Genomic DNA, 14,712 nt, shown 5'->3' with positions numbered 1-14,712 from the left:
TCACGCATTGACCGTCTTAGACTAAAAAATTAGTAGTTCGCTCTGGCGCCAACCACAGGCGATCGATCGATCACGATATAATAATAATACTTAAATTTAGTCCATTTTACACCCAGTGGCGGACTTAGCAATTTGGAGGCTCAAGGCGAATTTAGCTAGGGGGCCCATCAACATTAATATGCGAGAAATAAGTTCAGGTTCACACTACAAGATTTTAGGCTGGTTTTTCAGTCGCCGACTGTTTTTGTAGATCGCCGACAGAAACTGTGGTCGGACGCAAATCGGGGATCATTCGGCGCTCGCTCAGTCGTGTAGTGTGAACTGCTGAAAGACGCTCGCCGAGCCGTCGCCGAGTGGCCGCCAACTCATCGCAGACGACCGGCAGATATCTAGCATGTTTCATATCTAGCCCAGTCGGCGACTGTGAGTCAACAGCAGCGTCTAGCTTCATACAACTTTACTACAAGACTGTGTTTAAGTTATTGTGACAGCACTGGAGAAATAGTGCGATTGACTATATCTATGTTCACTGCAACGGAGAGATGAAATAATTCTGGCAATTTGGGACTATGGAGTGGTTAAACGGTAAAAAAATAATAATAATAACGAAAATGTGGAGTACATGTACGTTGTTTTTATTTTCTTCGTGGTGTTGCTGGTTCTCGCGAGTGTTTCATTTTCGTGTTCTCGTGTTTTTGGACGGCAGCCAGATGAGTCGGCGATTCCCCAGTTGTTTAATTCGTGAGCCCACGTCACCGATCAGTCATGTAGTGTGAAAGCCACAACAACTGAAAGACTTGCGATTACAGCACAACCAGTCGTGTAATTGCCTAGCAACGCCTATGCAAAGACTGCCTCTGTTTACACCCCCCCCCCCCCCGCAACCCTGTATCTGAGCTGTATAAAAGATGCCGAAGTGGAACAATGGGAAAAAATCGCGATTTTAAATCGCAATCGCAATTTATAGATAAAAAATTGCAATTAGATTATTTTCCAAAATCGTTCAGCCCTACATAGCGCCCCCTGGTGGTTGTTTCTACAGAGTTTGTGTGTATGGGTTTTGGTTGCAGCCAATGCTGTGGTGAGGAACAGACCTCCACAGCTGTACCAGCCACCGGGCCTGACCTCCCAGTACCAGGCGCTGAAAGGACACAGCCTCACACTCGAGTGTATTCCACATGGCCTGTACGTACACCTGAGACCCACTACACCTGAGACCCACTACACCTGAGACCCACTACACCTGAGACTCACTACACCTGAGACTCACTACACCTGAGACCCACACTACACCTGAGACCCACACTACACCTGAGACCCACACTACACCTGAGACCCACATTACACCTGAGACCCACATTACACCTGAGACCCACATTACACCTGAGACTCACTACACACCTGAGACCCACACTACACCTGAGACCCACTACATCTGAGACTCACTACACCTGAGACTCACTACACCTGAGACTCACACTACACCTGAGAATCACACTACACCTGAGACCCACTACACCTGAGACTCACTACACCTGAGACCCACACTACACCTGAGACCCACACTACACCTGAGACCCACATTACACCTTAGACTCACTACACCTGAGACCCACATTACACCTGAGACTCACTACACCTGAGACTCACACTACACCTGAGACCCACACTACACCTGAGACCCACTACACCTGAAACCCACTACACCTGAGACTCACTACACCTGAGACCCACACTACACCTGAGACCCACACTACACCTGAGACCCACACTACACCTGAAACCCACTACACCTGAGACCCACACTACAGCTGAGACCCACACTACAGCTGAGACCCACACTACAGCTGAGACCCACACTACAGCTGAGACCCACATTACACCTGAGACCCACAACACCTGAGACCCACTACACCTGAAACCCACTACACCTGAGACTCACTACACCTGAGACCCACTACACCTGAGACCCACACTACACATGAGACCCACTACACCTGAATCCCACTACACCTAAGACTCACTACACCTAAGACTCACTACACCTGAGACCCACTACACCTGAGACCCACTACACCTGAGACCCACTACACCTGAAACCCACTACACCTGAGACTCACTACACCTGAGACCCACATTACACCTGAGACCCACATTACACCTGAGACCCACATTACACCTGAGACCCACATTACACCTGAGACCCACATTACACCTGAGTCTCACTACACCTGAGACTCACTACACCTGAGACCCACACTACACCTGAGACCCACACTACACCTGAGACCCACATTACACCTGAGACCCACACTACACCTGAGACCCACACTACACCTGAGACCCACATTACACCTGAAACCCACACTACACCTGAGACTCACTACACCTGAGACCCACATTACACCTGAGACTCACTACACCTGAGACCCACATTACACCTGAGACTCACTACACCTGAGACTCACTACACCTGAGACTCACACTACACCTGAGACCCACACTACACCTGAGACCCACACTACACCTGAGACCCACACTACACCTGAGACACACTACACCTGAGACCCACACTACACCTGAGACCCACACTACACCTGAGACCCACACTACACTTGAGACACACTACACCTGAGACTCACTATACCTGAGACCCACATTACACCTGAGACACACTACACCTGAGACCCACACTACACCTGAGACCCACACTACACCTGAGACCCACACTACACCTGAGACTCACTATACCTGAGACCCACATTACACCTGAGACCCACATTACACCTGAGACCCACACTACACCTGAGACCCACACTACACCTGAGACCCACACTACACCTGAGACCCACACTACACCTGAGACCCACACTACACCTGAGACCCACACTACACCTGAGACCCTCACTACACCTGAGACCCACATTACACCTGAGACTCACACTACACCTGAGACCCTCACTACACCTGAGACCCACACTACACCTGAGCCCTTCTCTACCACTGCTGCCACCACCACTGCCCCTACTACCACTACTACTCCTACATTTCTTGTCTCACCTGACCTGACCTGGCTCTGCTCGGCTCCAGGCCCACTCCCACGGTGACATGGAAGAGGAAGGACGGCCCTCTGAGTCCCAGCAACATCATGAAGACCAGCTTCGACAGACACCTGGTGTTCAAGGAGATCTCAGAGAGTGACGAAGGGGAATACACCTGCACAGCTAACAATATGGAAGGGTCCATAACACACACCTACATCGTCACCGTGGAGGGTACACACACACACACACACACACACACACACACACAAACAACCTTTCTCTCCCTTCCTGCTTGATCTGGAGGTTTGACTCAGAGCTCGGCCTTGTCGTGTTCTCTCTGTAGCTGCTCCGTACTGGACCAAGATCACCCAGAGCCAGCTCTACGCCCCAGGAGAGAAGGTCCTGCTGGAATGCCAGGCCAGGGGAATTCCCACACCAAGTGTCACATGGAGGATCAATGGCGTGCCCATCTCTGGTATACACACACCCATCCCAGACACACACACACACACACACATCCCAGACGCGACCTCACAATGTGTGGTCGTGCTGTCTTCCGTGCAGATTTGAGTCTCTGTCTCTCTTCCATTCACACACACACACACACACACACACACACACACACACACACACACACACACACACACACACACACACACACACATCTGCTTTATGTCTCCGTTCTCTTTTCTTTCAGCCTCATCTTAAACACACGTCTCTGTCCCGTAGTCTTGTTGATCAAGCTTGCTCTCTGTGTTGCAGCGACGGACTCGGAGCCCAGACGCACTCTGTCCGCTCACACGCTCACTCTGATCGACGTGCAGTACAGCGACACCGCCGTCTATCAGTGCGAGGCGTCTAACCTGCACGGCACCAACCTGGTCAACATCCACGTCCACGTGATCGGTCAGTACGGCCCCGGCCACACGGCTTTCCCGCGGCTCTTCTCCTGAGCGATGGAAACCAACCTGAGCATCTCTGCTTCTTCTCGCCTCCTTCTGGTGTGTGTGCAGAGCTGCCGCCTCAGATCCTGACTGCACCTGACCAGCAGTACAGGCTGACCGAGGGTATGACAGCGTTCCTGGACTGTTCCACCTTTGGATCTCCTCAGCCGCGGATCACCTGGTGAGACAACCCCCCTGGTGAGACACTAGAAAGGAAGTTCAAGACATGCTCCAGACTAAACAGAGTGACTGTGTCTTTAACAGGAAGAGTGAAAACATGGGAGCGGTCCTGTCCAATCCAAAGATCTCGCAGCTGACCAATGGCACGTTGCAGATCATTAACGTGAGCGTGGAGGACAGTGGGGAGTACTGGTGCTCCGTGAGACACAGTAACCTGTCCATCACTGCTCACCTGGACGTGATGAGTGAGTGAGGACAAGCCCTCGCACCCAGAAACACTCGCTCACACATGCGAGTTCGGGGGAAAGCGCGTCTGTGATACGTCAATAACATCATGAAGCAGAGGGTTACTGTCATAGACCTCATCAGCCATCTTCTTTCCGTCCCTCCAGACAGAACTCAGATCACGAACCGTCCAGAGGACCTCCTTGTCCTGCGAGGAGACACGGCCATTCTCCACTGCCAGTTCCAGGTGGATCTCCAGCTCTTGTATCCCACCATACAGTGGACGAAAGGCAACCAGAACATCATGACATCATACGTGGATGACAAGTAAACACACGCCAACAATACACACACATTTCAAATATGCAGCATGACGACAGTCGCAAAAGTCTTTCCATATGAACTTTAAAATAGCTGAAAAAAGAACTCTCAATACTCTCAAGTCTTGTTACCATTACTATCTTTTTGTCCCAAGGAAGTCGTGGTATTTTTAGCTATGAACTCAGTAGGTTACGTTACATGTTCGATCTTGCATTGGCAGGTACACGGTTTTTAAAAATGGATCCCTCAAGATCACCGCTGTGTACCCACTTGATGCTGGGGCTTACACGTGTGAGGTCAGGACCACAGTGGACAGTGATACTGCGACCGGATCCATCACTGTGGTTGGTGGGTTGATCCCAGATCCGGGACTGCAACACTGTATTCACGCTCTGCCTGAGTGACTGACAGAATGAATGAGTGAAAGTGAGAGGACAGAGAGTGAGTGAAAAGATGTGGAAGAAAGAGAATGAGAGACTGACAGTGAGTGAGTGAGTGAGTGAGTGAGCCAGTAAGTGAGTGTGCTTCACTCCTTTGTTTGTTTGGTCCTTTAGATAAGCCAGAGGCCCCTCATACACTCGAGCTGTCGGAGAGAAAAGGTCACAGCGTCACTCTGTCCTGGGTGAAGGGGGAAGAAAACGGCAGCCCAGTGTTCGGTGATTCACCACAATATGACAGAATATGACACATTATGACAGTAGGATCTTTCACGTGACTCACAGATCACAGTGGTTTGCTGGAATCATGGTGAGAACCATGTGTAGGTGATGGCCTACATAATCGCGTCTGTGTGTCTGTGTGTGTGTGTCTCACTGCTTCTCTAGAGTATGTGATTGAGATGAAGGAGGACTTGCCCTCAGAGCCAGGCAGGTGGATGGAGCTGAGGCGTGTTTCTGAGGAGGTCATGCACATGGAGGTCCCACTCCACCCATACCTCACCTACTGCTTCAGAGTGGCGGCAGTAAACGAGATTGGGATGAGTGACCCCAGCGTCCCCTCAGAGTTCTACACCACGCCTGCTGCCAGTGCGTCTCTGAACCACACCCACACGTGACACACACCTCACGCACACCTCACACAGCTCATACACACCTGACACAGCTCACACAGCTCACACACACCTGACACAGCTCACACACCTCACACAGCTTACACACACCTCACACACACCTCACACTGCTCATACACACCTGACACAGCTCACACACCTCACACACACCTGACACAGCTTACACACACCTGACACAGCTTACACACACCTGACACACACCTGACACAGCTCACACACCTCACACATACCTGACACAGCTCACACACCTCACACACACCTGACACAGCTCACACACCTCACACACACCTGACACAGCTCACACACCTCACACACACCTCACACTCACCTCACACAGCTCACACACACCTCACACAGCTCATACACACCTGACACAGCTCACACACACCTCACACACACCTGACACAGCTTACACACATCTCACACCCACCACACACAGCCCACACACCTTAAACATATCTGACATACAGCTCACACACAGCTCACACACCTCACACACACCTGACACACTTGTTACATACACGATGCATATCTGTCAAAGTCTTAATTAGTCTTAATACAATAAAAAACCCAAACTGACACCTCATGTACTTCCTGTCCTTTATGCATTAACATGTAACCAGAGCCCGACCTGAACCCGGAGAACGTGAGGAGTGATTCTACTCACCCAAACAGCATGGTCATCACATGGGAGGTGGGCCCACACACAAGCTCCTTGTTATTATTCAGTAATCATCAGCAACAGTAGGCAGTGATGCAGCAGACTCCTCCTCAAATGCTGTGTGTATTCTCTCTCTCTCTCTCTCTCTCTCTCTCTCTCTCTCTCTCTCTCTCTCTCTCTCTCTCTCTCTCTCTCTCTCTCTCTCTCTCTCTCTCTTCAGGAGGTTGATCAGAGACATTTCAATGGACCAGGCTTCAAGTACAAGGTGTGGTGGCGTGATGCGTCCAGCCCTGTCTCCCAGTGGCAGCACGCTGTTGTGTCCTACCCGCCTTTCACCGTCAATAACACAGAAACCTTCGCTGCCTACGAGATCAAGGTGCAGGCGGAGAACGATAAAGGCTCCGCCCCCAACCCCGCCTCCTCCATCGGGCACTCAGGAGAAGACCGTACGACACGCTGAGCTGTTTCCTCTCATTACTGCCTCTCACCACACCTCCTGATCTTTATGTACCATTCATTCTTCTGTTTGCTCCCCTAACACACGTGTGTATGTACAGTATATCACCTCTCACATGTCTGCAGATATTTAAGGATACGTTTTCATGGGACAGCACTGACAAAATCACACTTTGACACAGCCACAACCACAACACGGTTACTTAAGCAAACATAAGAATCACGTAAAATGCCAAGAAATACAGGAACTACAGACGATTAAACTTTAAACAAGAATGGCAAAAACAAGAACCAACAGAAAACCTCTCTAATTAAACAAAACACCGTGACTCAAAACAACTCCAGGAAACGTAAACACTGCTAACCGAGTACATGAAAGAACAAAACCTTAATCTCCTCAAAGAGACACAAACGTGAAAGACAAATGGCAAAACCTATATAATACGACTGGGAAAGAGCCTGACTAAGATCAGGTTCATCTAGTAGATTTTTATCAGCAACTCTTCGTAGAGGTGTCAATTCCAGGTTCAGAAAGTAAAAGTCCTCACCAGGATTTTGCTCAGGCTTCCTGGATTGCATTCATTCCACTAATTTTACCTGGATTGCACTAATTAGAAAATCTAGCAAGCTTGAGCAAAATCCTGGTGAGGACGTTTACTTTCTGAACCTGGAATTGACACCTCTGAACATGGCCAAGACGCAATGACAACTATGGAGAAAAGCGAGAGGACTAAATAGAAGAACAACAAGGAATTAAATGCAACACAGGTGAAAGCAATAACAAACCAAATTAAACCAAATGCGTGGAAAACCAAGAAACTAACACAAATACTAGGGAAAACACGAAGGAGGCAGTTACAAGTATATTATTATAGTACTGAAGTCCAGTTATTATAATACTGTAGTATAATAATTGTGCTTATAGTATTATAGTACTAAGTTCTACTTCCTTTCCTTTATGACCCTGATAATGATATAACGAAGATATTACACTGAACACTCTCTCTTCCTCAGTGCCTTTGATGGCTCCAACCGAAGTGACCATTAGCGAGGTCAACGGTACTGCCGTTTCTGTGAGATGGACTCCAGTCAGTAGAGAGTCTGTGCGTGGGCACCTGCAAGGATACAAGGTATGTCAGCAACCTGCACGTCATCCTTAACAAATATATGTTTTAAAGTTATTTTAGCATTAGGTATAGTATGGATTCCACATGTGTAAATTTACGTTGGTTGTTATGGCATTACATATAACAACAATAATCTACAGAACTTGCAGTTCCTCACCCGTCCTGCTCCTCTGTGTGTGTGTGTGTGTGTGTGTGTGTGTGTGTGTGTGTGTGTGTGTGTGTGTGTGTGTGTGTGTGTGTGTGTGTGATTAGATCTATCTAAAGAGACTGGGGTCAAAGGGCACCAGTGATCACCATGGCAAAGGCAAGCGTTCTCTGGCTTCGGTACAAGAGTTGGAGAGAGTGATTGAGATGGAGGGAGAGAAGGAGAACCTGGTGGTGGTGGTTGAAGGAGACAGAAAGGAGGAGGAGATTCTGAGCAACCTGGAATTCTATTCCAACTACGAGCTGTCAATCACAGCATTCAACAACAAAGGGGAGGGGCCTCATTCTGAACCGTCCCATTTTAGCACACCTGAAGGAGGTGAGGAGACGAAAATCTGCATAACACACTATAAATAGACCTGAAATATGTGGCCCGGCCTCCTTATACATACCATTATGAAACACATTAACTTACTATTACCACCTGAAATAATGTCTAATAAAGTCACGGTGAACTGAAGGCAGTATGTGCCCTACCTGTGCACTTATTGACTATGGAAATCATTCCAAATGCACAAAGGGTAAAAAAAGGCTAAAGATGGTGAGAGTCTGGGCCTTCACCTTGACGTACACTGTCCAGACGAAACGTGGTTTCCCACTGGGGTTGAGACAGCAGGTCTGTCTGTCTGTGCATCCACATTATAACATGTTCAAAAGACAAATCAGCAGAAGGAAACCTGGTACGAAAACGCAGCAAGGCGTCTGGAACGAGTAAACAGACAGGGTGTATGGTACGAGTAAACAGACAGGGTGTCTGGTACGAGTAAACAGACAGGGCGTCTGGAACGAGTAAACAGACAGGGCGTCTGGTACGAGTAAACAGACAGGGCGTCTGGAACGAGTAAACAGACAGGGCGTCTGGTACGAGTAAACAGACAGGGTGTCTGGTACGAGTAAACAGACAGGGCGTCTGGAACGAGTAAACAGACAGGGCGTCTGGTACGAGTAAACAGACAGGGCGTCTGGAACGAGTAAACAGACAGGGCGTCTGGAACGAGTAAACAGACAGGGCGTCTGGTACGAGTAAACAGACAGGGTGTCTGGTACGAGTAAACAGACAGGGCGTCTGGTACGAGTAAACAGACAGGGCGTCTGTTACAAGTATGCATTGCTACCTTAAAAAAAATTCTAAAATATATATAAATATATTTTTTAAAGATTGTGCTGTCTCAGTATTTCTAGACACAGTAACACAGTCATTTCTAGACCCAGATACCATCCAGGTATGCCTACGTCATCACCAACATCTAACTCCTGCCTCTCTTCCACTCTCTTCCTTCGGACTCTAGTTCCTGGACCCCCCATTATCTTGAATCTTGAGAGTCCATCTGAGACAGAGCTGACGCTCTTCTGGAGACACCCACTGAAGACCAACGGGGTGCTGCGAGGTTACATCCTGCATTACCAAGAGGGTAGGCCACGCCTCACTCATGCCAACTTATTTCACAGACCGCCACCCAAAATCTGGGCTTTGAGTTCCGTAATTGCATAATTGAGTTAAATTATGTCATAGAACAAAGGTCCTCACTCACAACCTGGCAGATTTAGGTACTACAGACGATATCCAGTCTTTATCTGAGAATCAGGTGTAACGTCCTGGCCCTGTTACATGAACACTTAATTCTCAGTAATCACAAAATCTAGAACTACAATTTGGGTTTGAGGTCTGGAGTTAAAAACCTCTGGAATATAGTTAAAAGAAATATTTGAAATAAACACATCAATATAATGAGCAGTAAAATCACATCAATACAGTTAGTGGTAATAACACACATCAATACAATGAGTGGTAATAACATGTCAATACACTGAGTGGTAATAACATGTCAATACACTGAGTGGGAGGTTGTGTTGACTGTTGAACTCTTGGCCTGGTCTGTAGTTATAGAGAATAACCGAAGCACACTAGAGATGGTGAAGATCGAGCCCACAGCCACGCACGTCAGTCTGCATAAGCTGGATCCCAGAGGACACTACCTGTTCCACCTGAGGGCCTTCACCAACACAGGGGAGGGAGAACCTGCCAAAATCACCGGCACCACCTTGCTCGACGGAGGTGGAACTGAACTTTTCTAACGGGTTTTAAGATTAATAATGAAATGCTACGTGTGGACTGTAAACTCCTGTTCTGAATCTGAATGTTTTTCTCCATTTGGGGATTTGAATTGTGTGTTTGCATCTTAAATCTGCTTCATGCAGTACCACCAGAAACTGTCAACATGACTATTGGTGAGACATCGGTCAACCTGAGCTGGGTCCCGGGGTACAGACAGCGAAACATCGGTTTTGCTGTCCACTACAAGAGGACAAGTGGTGAGACTCATACAAAAAATTTTATTAAACTTCACTAAACCATCTGTATGAATCCACTATTTGCATTTATAAAGATGTATGTCAGCAATCACGGGCTTAATACAGACATCAATAATTTACACTAGTGCAGAAGACATAGACATAGATATAGGTATTTGTAGATGATCATATTATATTTTATCATATGGAATATAGACATTAAAGAATTAACTGAAATTTTGTACCATTGAGTGTTTTATGCAGTTTATTCATTCATTCAAACACATCATTTCATCATTGGACATTAAGGAGGTTTAAATGAAGACTTTAAACTATAAGTGAATGTGTACTGGGAATAATGAACTTGACACTTGAATTCACTCATCACAAGCACTCTTCACACATAGAGCACTCCTAAAGACAGTGTACAATTTTGTGTACAAACTGGTGTGTGTGTGTGTGTGTGTGTGTGTTAGATGATGGTAACTGGGAGGAATCGGAGCAGGTCAATTCAAGTCAGGGCTTCTACCAGCTACAGGGACTGAAACCAGGCACTCAGTACCTGCTGGAGATCCGTCTCTTCAACTCCACCTACTGGAGCGACAACATGATGACAAGTGGGCCAGGCAGGGCTGCAGTGCACACACACTAATCACCTCTCAGCCTTATATACCAAACTTAACACTATATATGTGATGTACAGTGATGTAATGTGGTGTACTGTGGTGTACTGTGGTTTATTGTGATAGACTGTGATTTACTGTGATGGACTGTGGTTTACTATGGTGTACTGTGGTGTACTGTGGTTTATTGTGATGGACTGTGATTACTCTCATGTCTTTTCCTTATCTCTGTTCTGTCCTCTCACCCCTCCTTCTCTGGCTCCTTCTCCGTCCCTCCGCCCTGCGGGTCTGTGCTCTCAGAGCTCTTGGAGGTGCAAGGAGGCTTTGCTACCCAAGGATGGTTCATCGGCCTTATCAGTGCCCTGGTGCTCCTCCTCCTCATCTTCATCATCCTCTGCCTCATCAAGAAAAGCAAGGGAGGCAAATATTCAGGTAATGCACATCAACGCACAGCCAGAGAGGGGGGGGGGGGGGGTTTCATGGGAAGGGCAGGCTGAGCTCTCCTTAACCCCCAGTCACAGAGAATGTTGGTTTTAGGTCGTCTCCTGCAATGACCACCTGCCATGTTCTCAATGTGCTTTGAAGTTGTTTTCTAACCAGCTACAGAAAGAACTTTCTGTAAAACAAGTATTTGCCTTGTTGCAGTAAATAGTAAAGAGGAAGGCCAGGTGGATTCTGAGGCCAGACCTATGAAGGATGAGACATTCGGAGAGTACAGGTGAGTGTTGGGCCAGACTCCAAACGGTCCTGGTCAAAAACACGCAAACACGGGAAATATTTACCGAACCATTTAAGATGAAGTCAGAATAAAACTTCACACTGACAGAACTGCATTATTCTGTCGTGGTTTGCCTCACATATCGATGGGATATATCCAATGACTTCTTATTCTTCCAAATGCTGACACAATGCAGATCTCTAGAGAGGTGAGTTTCATCCCTCGTTTAAGAGTCCATGCGTGGAGTCTCCCGTTTCCGTCACCTCACACTCCGCCTCCTCTCGGCAGCGATAACGAGGAGAAGCGTTCGACGAGCCAGCAGTCCCTGTGCGTGCAGAGCAAACGGGCCAGCGACGACAGCCTGGCGGAATACGGCGACAGCGTGGACATCCAGTTCAACGAGGACGGCTCCTTCATCGGCCAGTACAGCGGACGCAGAGACGCCCCCGGCCACGGCGACCACGAGAGCTCTGGCACCGCCTCCCCCATCAACCCCAACATGCCCGCACCCAGTATCAGCTTCCCCAGCTCCGTCACCGGTATCCTGGGAGGGAACTGAGGCCACGCCCCCTGCGCTGGTGTCGGCCAGTGGGCTGAGAGTTTGACCCCACCGACCTTCTGCTGCCATACATTCACCTTTTGGATTTGATTGTGATACTGCCCGAGTGTGAAAGCAACCCCCCCCCCCCCACACCCACACCCACGCACACACACACACACACGCCCCCTACTGACGACCTTGGTTATAACACAAGAAAGGAGGACTGGAACTGCCCTGCCCGTGATGCTGAAACACACATGCTCACACCAACATGCTTGTCTAAGGGCCTGGATAGATTTCAGAGAATGCGAAGACTCGTGTTCTCTCTCTCTTTCGTTTGTGTGTGTGTGTGTGTGTGTGTGTGTGTGTGTGTGTGTGTGTGTGTGTGTGTGTGTGCATGCGTGCAAGCATGTGGATCTACTCCAATAACTGCTTTATTGCCATAACCATTATAAACAGGAAGGCTAAACAACAATAATAAGGTCAGTTAATCCAGTTGGCATTGCTAATTGTTCAGACTGTGTCCATAGTCACCAGTTCCGTCAAACTCATGAAAGCCTGTCTCAGCCATACAGCTGTTACATCGTCATTTACTGAGAACATCCTCAAGCTCTCAGTGCAGCATGTGAAGTGGTTTACACGTCCTTTCAGCAGTAAGACACAGGTGCCCTTTCTCCTGGAAACATCAGCAAATGGTTGCATCACAGAAAAGTCAGGCTAGTCTATCCAGGCCTTAAGACTCCTGCAAACAGAGCTACACGCACCAGTCTCTCAAAGGAAGGGAACACACGACATTCCACAGTACTTTTCTGACAACTGTTTACAGAGGCCAGCTATTCTTCCCACTAGGTTTACAGCTAGGAGTGAGGGGTGTGATCCTCCGCTCCCATGCCCCTCTGCCCTCTGACCTTTGCCCTCTGCCCTGGCCCATGCCTGCCTTCCTGCCGCTAGGTCCAGCCTCCTCACGTGCAGTGTTCCTCTCAGCGCTCTGGAGCAACACGCCGGGCGGCTGGGCACAGTCAGGCTTAAATCCCACTCAAAATTAAACTGAAACCTTCATTTCAATTCAAAATCATTTATAACATATTTTAAGAATTTTATAACATTATGCTGCAACCAGATGGTTTGCAATGCACTATTCCAAAATGGAAAAAAATGTAGTTAATCAGGTTAATATTATTATCCTGTTGTTGTCGGGGAAGTGTGAGGGTTAGCCATGGCCAAGCTCGGCCGTGAACAAACGTTATTAAATAGCACGGCAGCAAACTAGAGGGTGAAGACAACAGGACGCAGAAAGGGCTGACGGAAAGATGAAAGGTGTGATGATGGAGGGATAGAGAGAGAGAGAGAGAGAGAGAAGGGAGCTAATAATAAGTTCAAACAAAGTACCAATATAGTAAGTAAGAAATATCTTACTTCATTTGTTATTTTCATGATGTTTATATCAGTTTTGCATTAGACCTTTTTTAATTTTACTATATATTTTATATGTCATATTTTCACAAATACATTGGATATATTTTTGTTGGTTACATTGGTTATTTTCTAGAATGCAATACTTTTGTTGTCATTTTGTCATTTTATTGTATTTTTAATTGCTGTTTTCCCATGGAGAATATGATTTATCCATCAGCGCGTTTCCACGAGCACGCGTCCCAGACCTCTCCTCTCTCATCACGCAGTGCAGGATACAGGGTCCACACAGAATGCCAGTTCAACATACACATATGTAGTGCAAAGGTTTTGGAGAACATTCCTTTTACGTCAATATTACAACGTGTCACATATGATGTCCAATTGTACCATATTGTACTACAATAATATATTAATCCCATATGCACACATGTTCAGTATGTGATTGTCTGACATGTATGATTGATCCATATGTATGTGTCTCATTTTGAGTAATCAGGACAAATTCAGGAATGACGTGTATCATTACCAGTGTATTGTCATCCAAAGAGTGGTATGTATTTAACGTAGTGTATGTTTTCAACTCGATATAAGACCTTTAAAAAAATACATTCAGCAACCGCAATGGATCCAAATGTTGTGCTTCCTGTGCTTGTACTCGACAGGCTAAGCGTTTTCTGTATTTGCTGCAACTACTAACCGCATGAGGAAGAGTTGTGAACGTGAGCGCTAACGTGGCGAACCGGTCTGTGAGGCTGAAGCTGTTTGTACTCTGTGGCGCTGAAGCAGCCTCTGCTCTGTGCTGTAAAGCTGATGAGATGCCTTCCAGAGCTGTCTTCTGGCCTCCCCTCGATACTTTTCTACGAATATCGCGTCTTGACATTTCAACATCAA

The 14,712-nt window shown here is 47.4% G+C and overlaps 1 protein-coding gene across 5 annotated transcripts in view; it reads left to right on the top strand.

Moving 5' to 3' along the window:
• The window catches only part of l1camb (L1 cell adhesion molecule, paralog b), a 40,726-nt gene extending 26,281 nt beyond the window's left edge, over nucleotides 1-14,445 (top strand). For 3 of the 5 annotated variants that reach the window (XM_077018910.1, XM_077018913.1, XM_077018909.1), the window contains 22 exons: nucleotides 1,071-1,185; nucleotides 3,091-3,275; nucleotides 3,388-3,519; nucleotides 3,807-3,950; nucleotides 4,058-4,169; nucleotides 4,253-4,413; nucleotides 4,561-4,720; nucleotides 4,935-5,062; nucleotides 5,269-5,370; nucleotides 5,539-5,739; nucleotides 6,407-6,477; nucleotides 6,665-6,890; nucleotides 7,915-8,030; nucleotides 8,280-8,550; nucleotides 9,521-9,643; nucleotides 10,114-10,287; nucleotides 10,431-10,544; nucleotides 11,000-11,149; nucleotides 11,447-11,578; nucleotides 11,792-11,864; nucleotides 12,061-12,072; nucleotides 12,153-14,445. In XM_077018910.1, coding sequence (XP_076875025.1) covers nucleotides 1,071-1,185; nucleotides 3,091-3,275; nucleotides 3,388-3,519; nucleotides 3,807-3,950; nucleotides 4,058-4,169; nucleotides 4,253-4,413; nucleotides 4,561-4,720; nucleotides 4,935-5,062; nucleotides 5,269-5,370; nucleotides 5,539-5,739; nucleotides 6,407-6,477; nucleotides 6,665-6,890; nucleotides 7,915-8,030; nucleotides 8,280-8,550; nucleotides 9,521-9,643; nucleotides 10,114-10,287; nucleotides 10,431-10,544; nucleotides 11,000-11,149; nucleotides 11,447-11,578; nucleotides 11,792-11,864; nucleotides 12,061-12,072; nucleotides 12,153-12,423 — 3,173 coding nt within the window. In that variant the 3' untranslated portion in view covers nucleotides 12,424-14,445. The remainder of the gene's footprint in view (nucleotides 1-1,070; nucleotides 1,186-3,090; nucleotides 3,276-3,387; nucleotides 3,520-3,806; nucleotides 3,951-4,057; nucleotides 4,170-4,252; nucleotides 4,414-4,560; nucleotides 4,721-4,934; nucleotides 5,063-5,268; nucleotides 5,371-5,538; nucleotides 5,740-6,406; nucleotides 6,478-6,664; nucleotides 6,891-7,914; nucleotides 8,031-8,279; nucleotides 8,551-9,520; nucleotides 9,644-10,113; nucleotides 10,288-10,430; nucleotides 10,545-10,999; nucleotides 11,150-11,446; nucleotides 11,579-11,791; nucleotides 11,865-12,060; nucleotides 12,073-12,152) is intronic. The other 2 variants (XM_077018911.1, XM_077018912.1) reach the window with 2 other exon arrangements.
• Nucleotides 14,446-14,712: the final 267 nt, after the last annotated feature.

This window comes from Brachyhypopomus gauderio, chromosome 10 (assembly GCF_052324685.1).
Source record: "Brachyhypopomus gauderio isolate BG-103 chromosome 10, BGAUD_0.2, whole genome shotgun sequence".
NCBI classification, from domain to species: Eukaryota; Metazoa; Chordata; class Actinopteri; order Gymnotiformes; family Hypopomidae; genus Brachyhypopomus; species Brachyhypopomus gauderio.
Note: the sequence above shows the minus strand (reverse complement) of the source record. Positions and strands in the feature narration are given on the sequence as shown.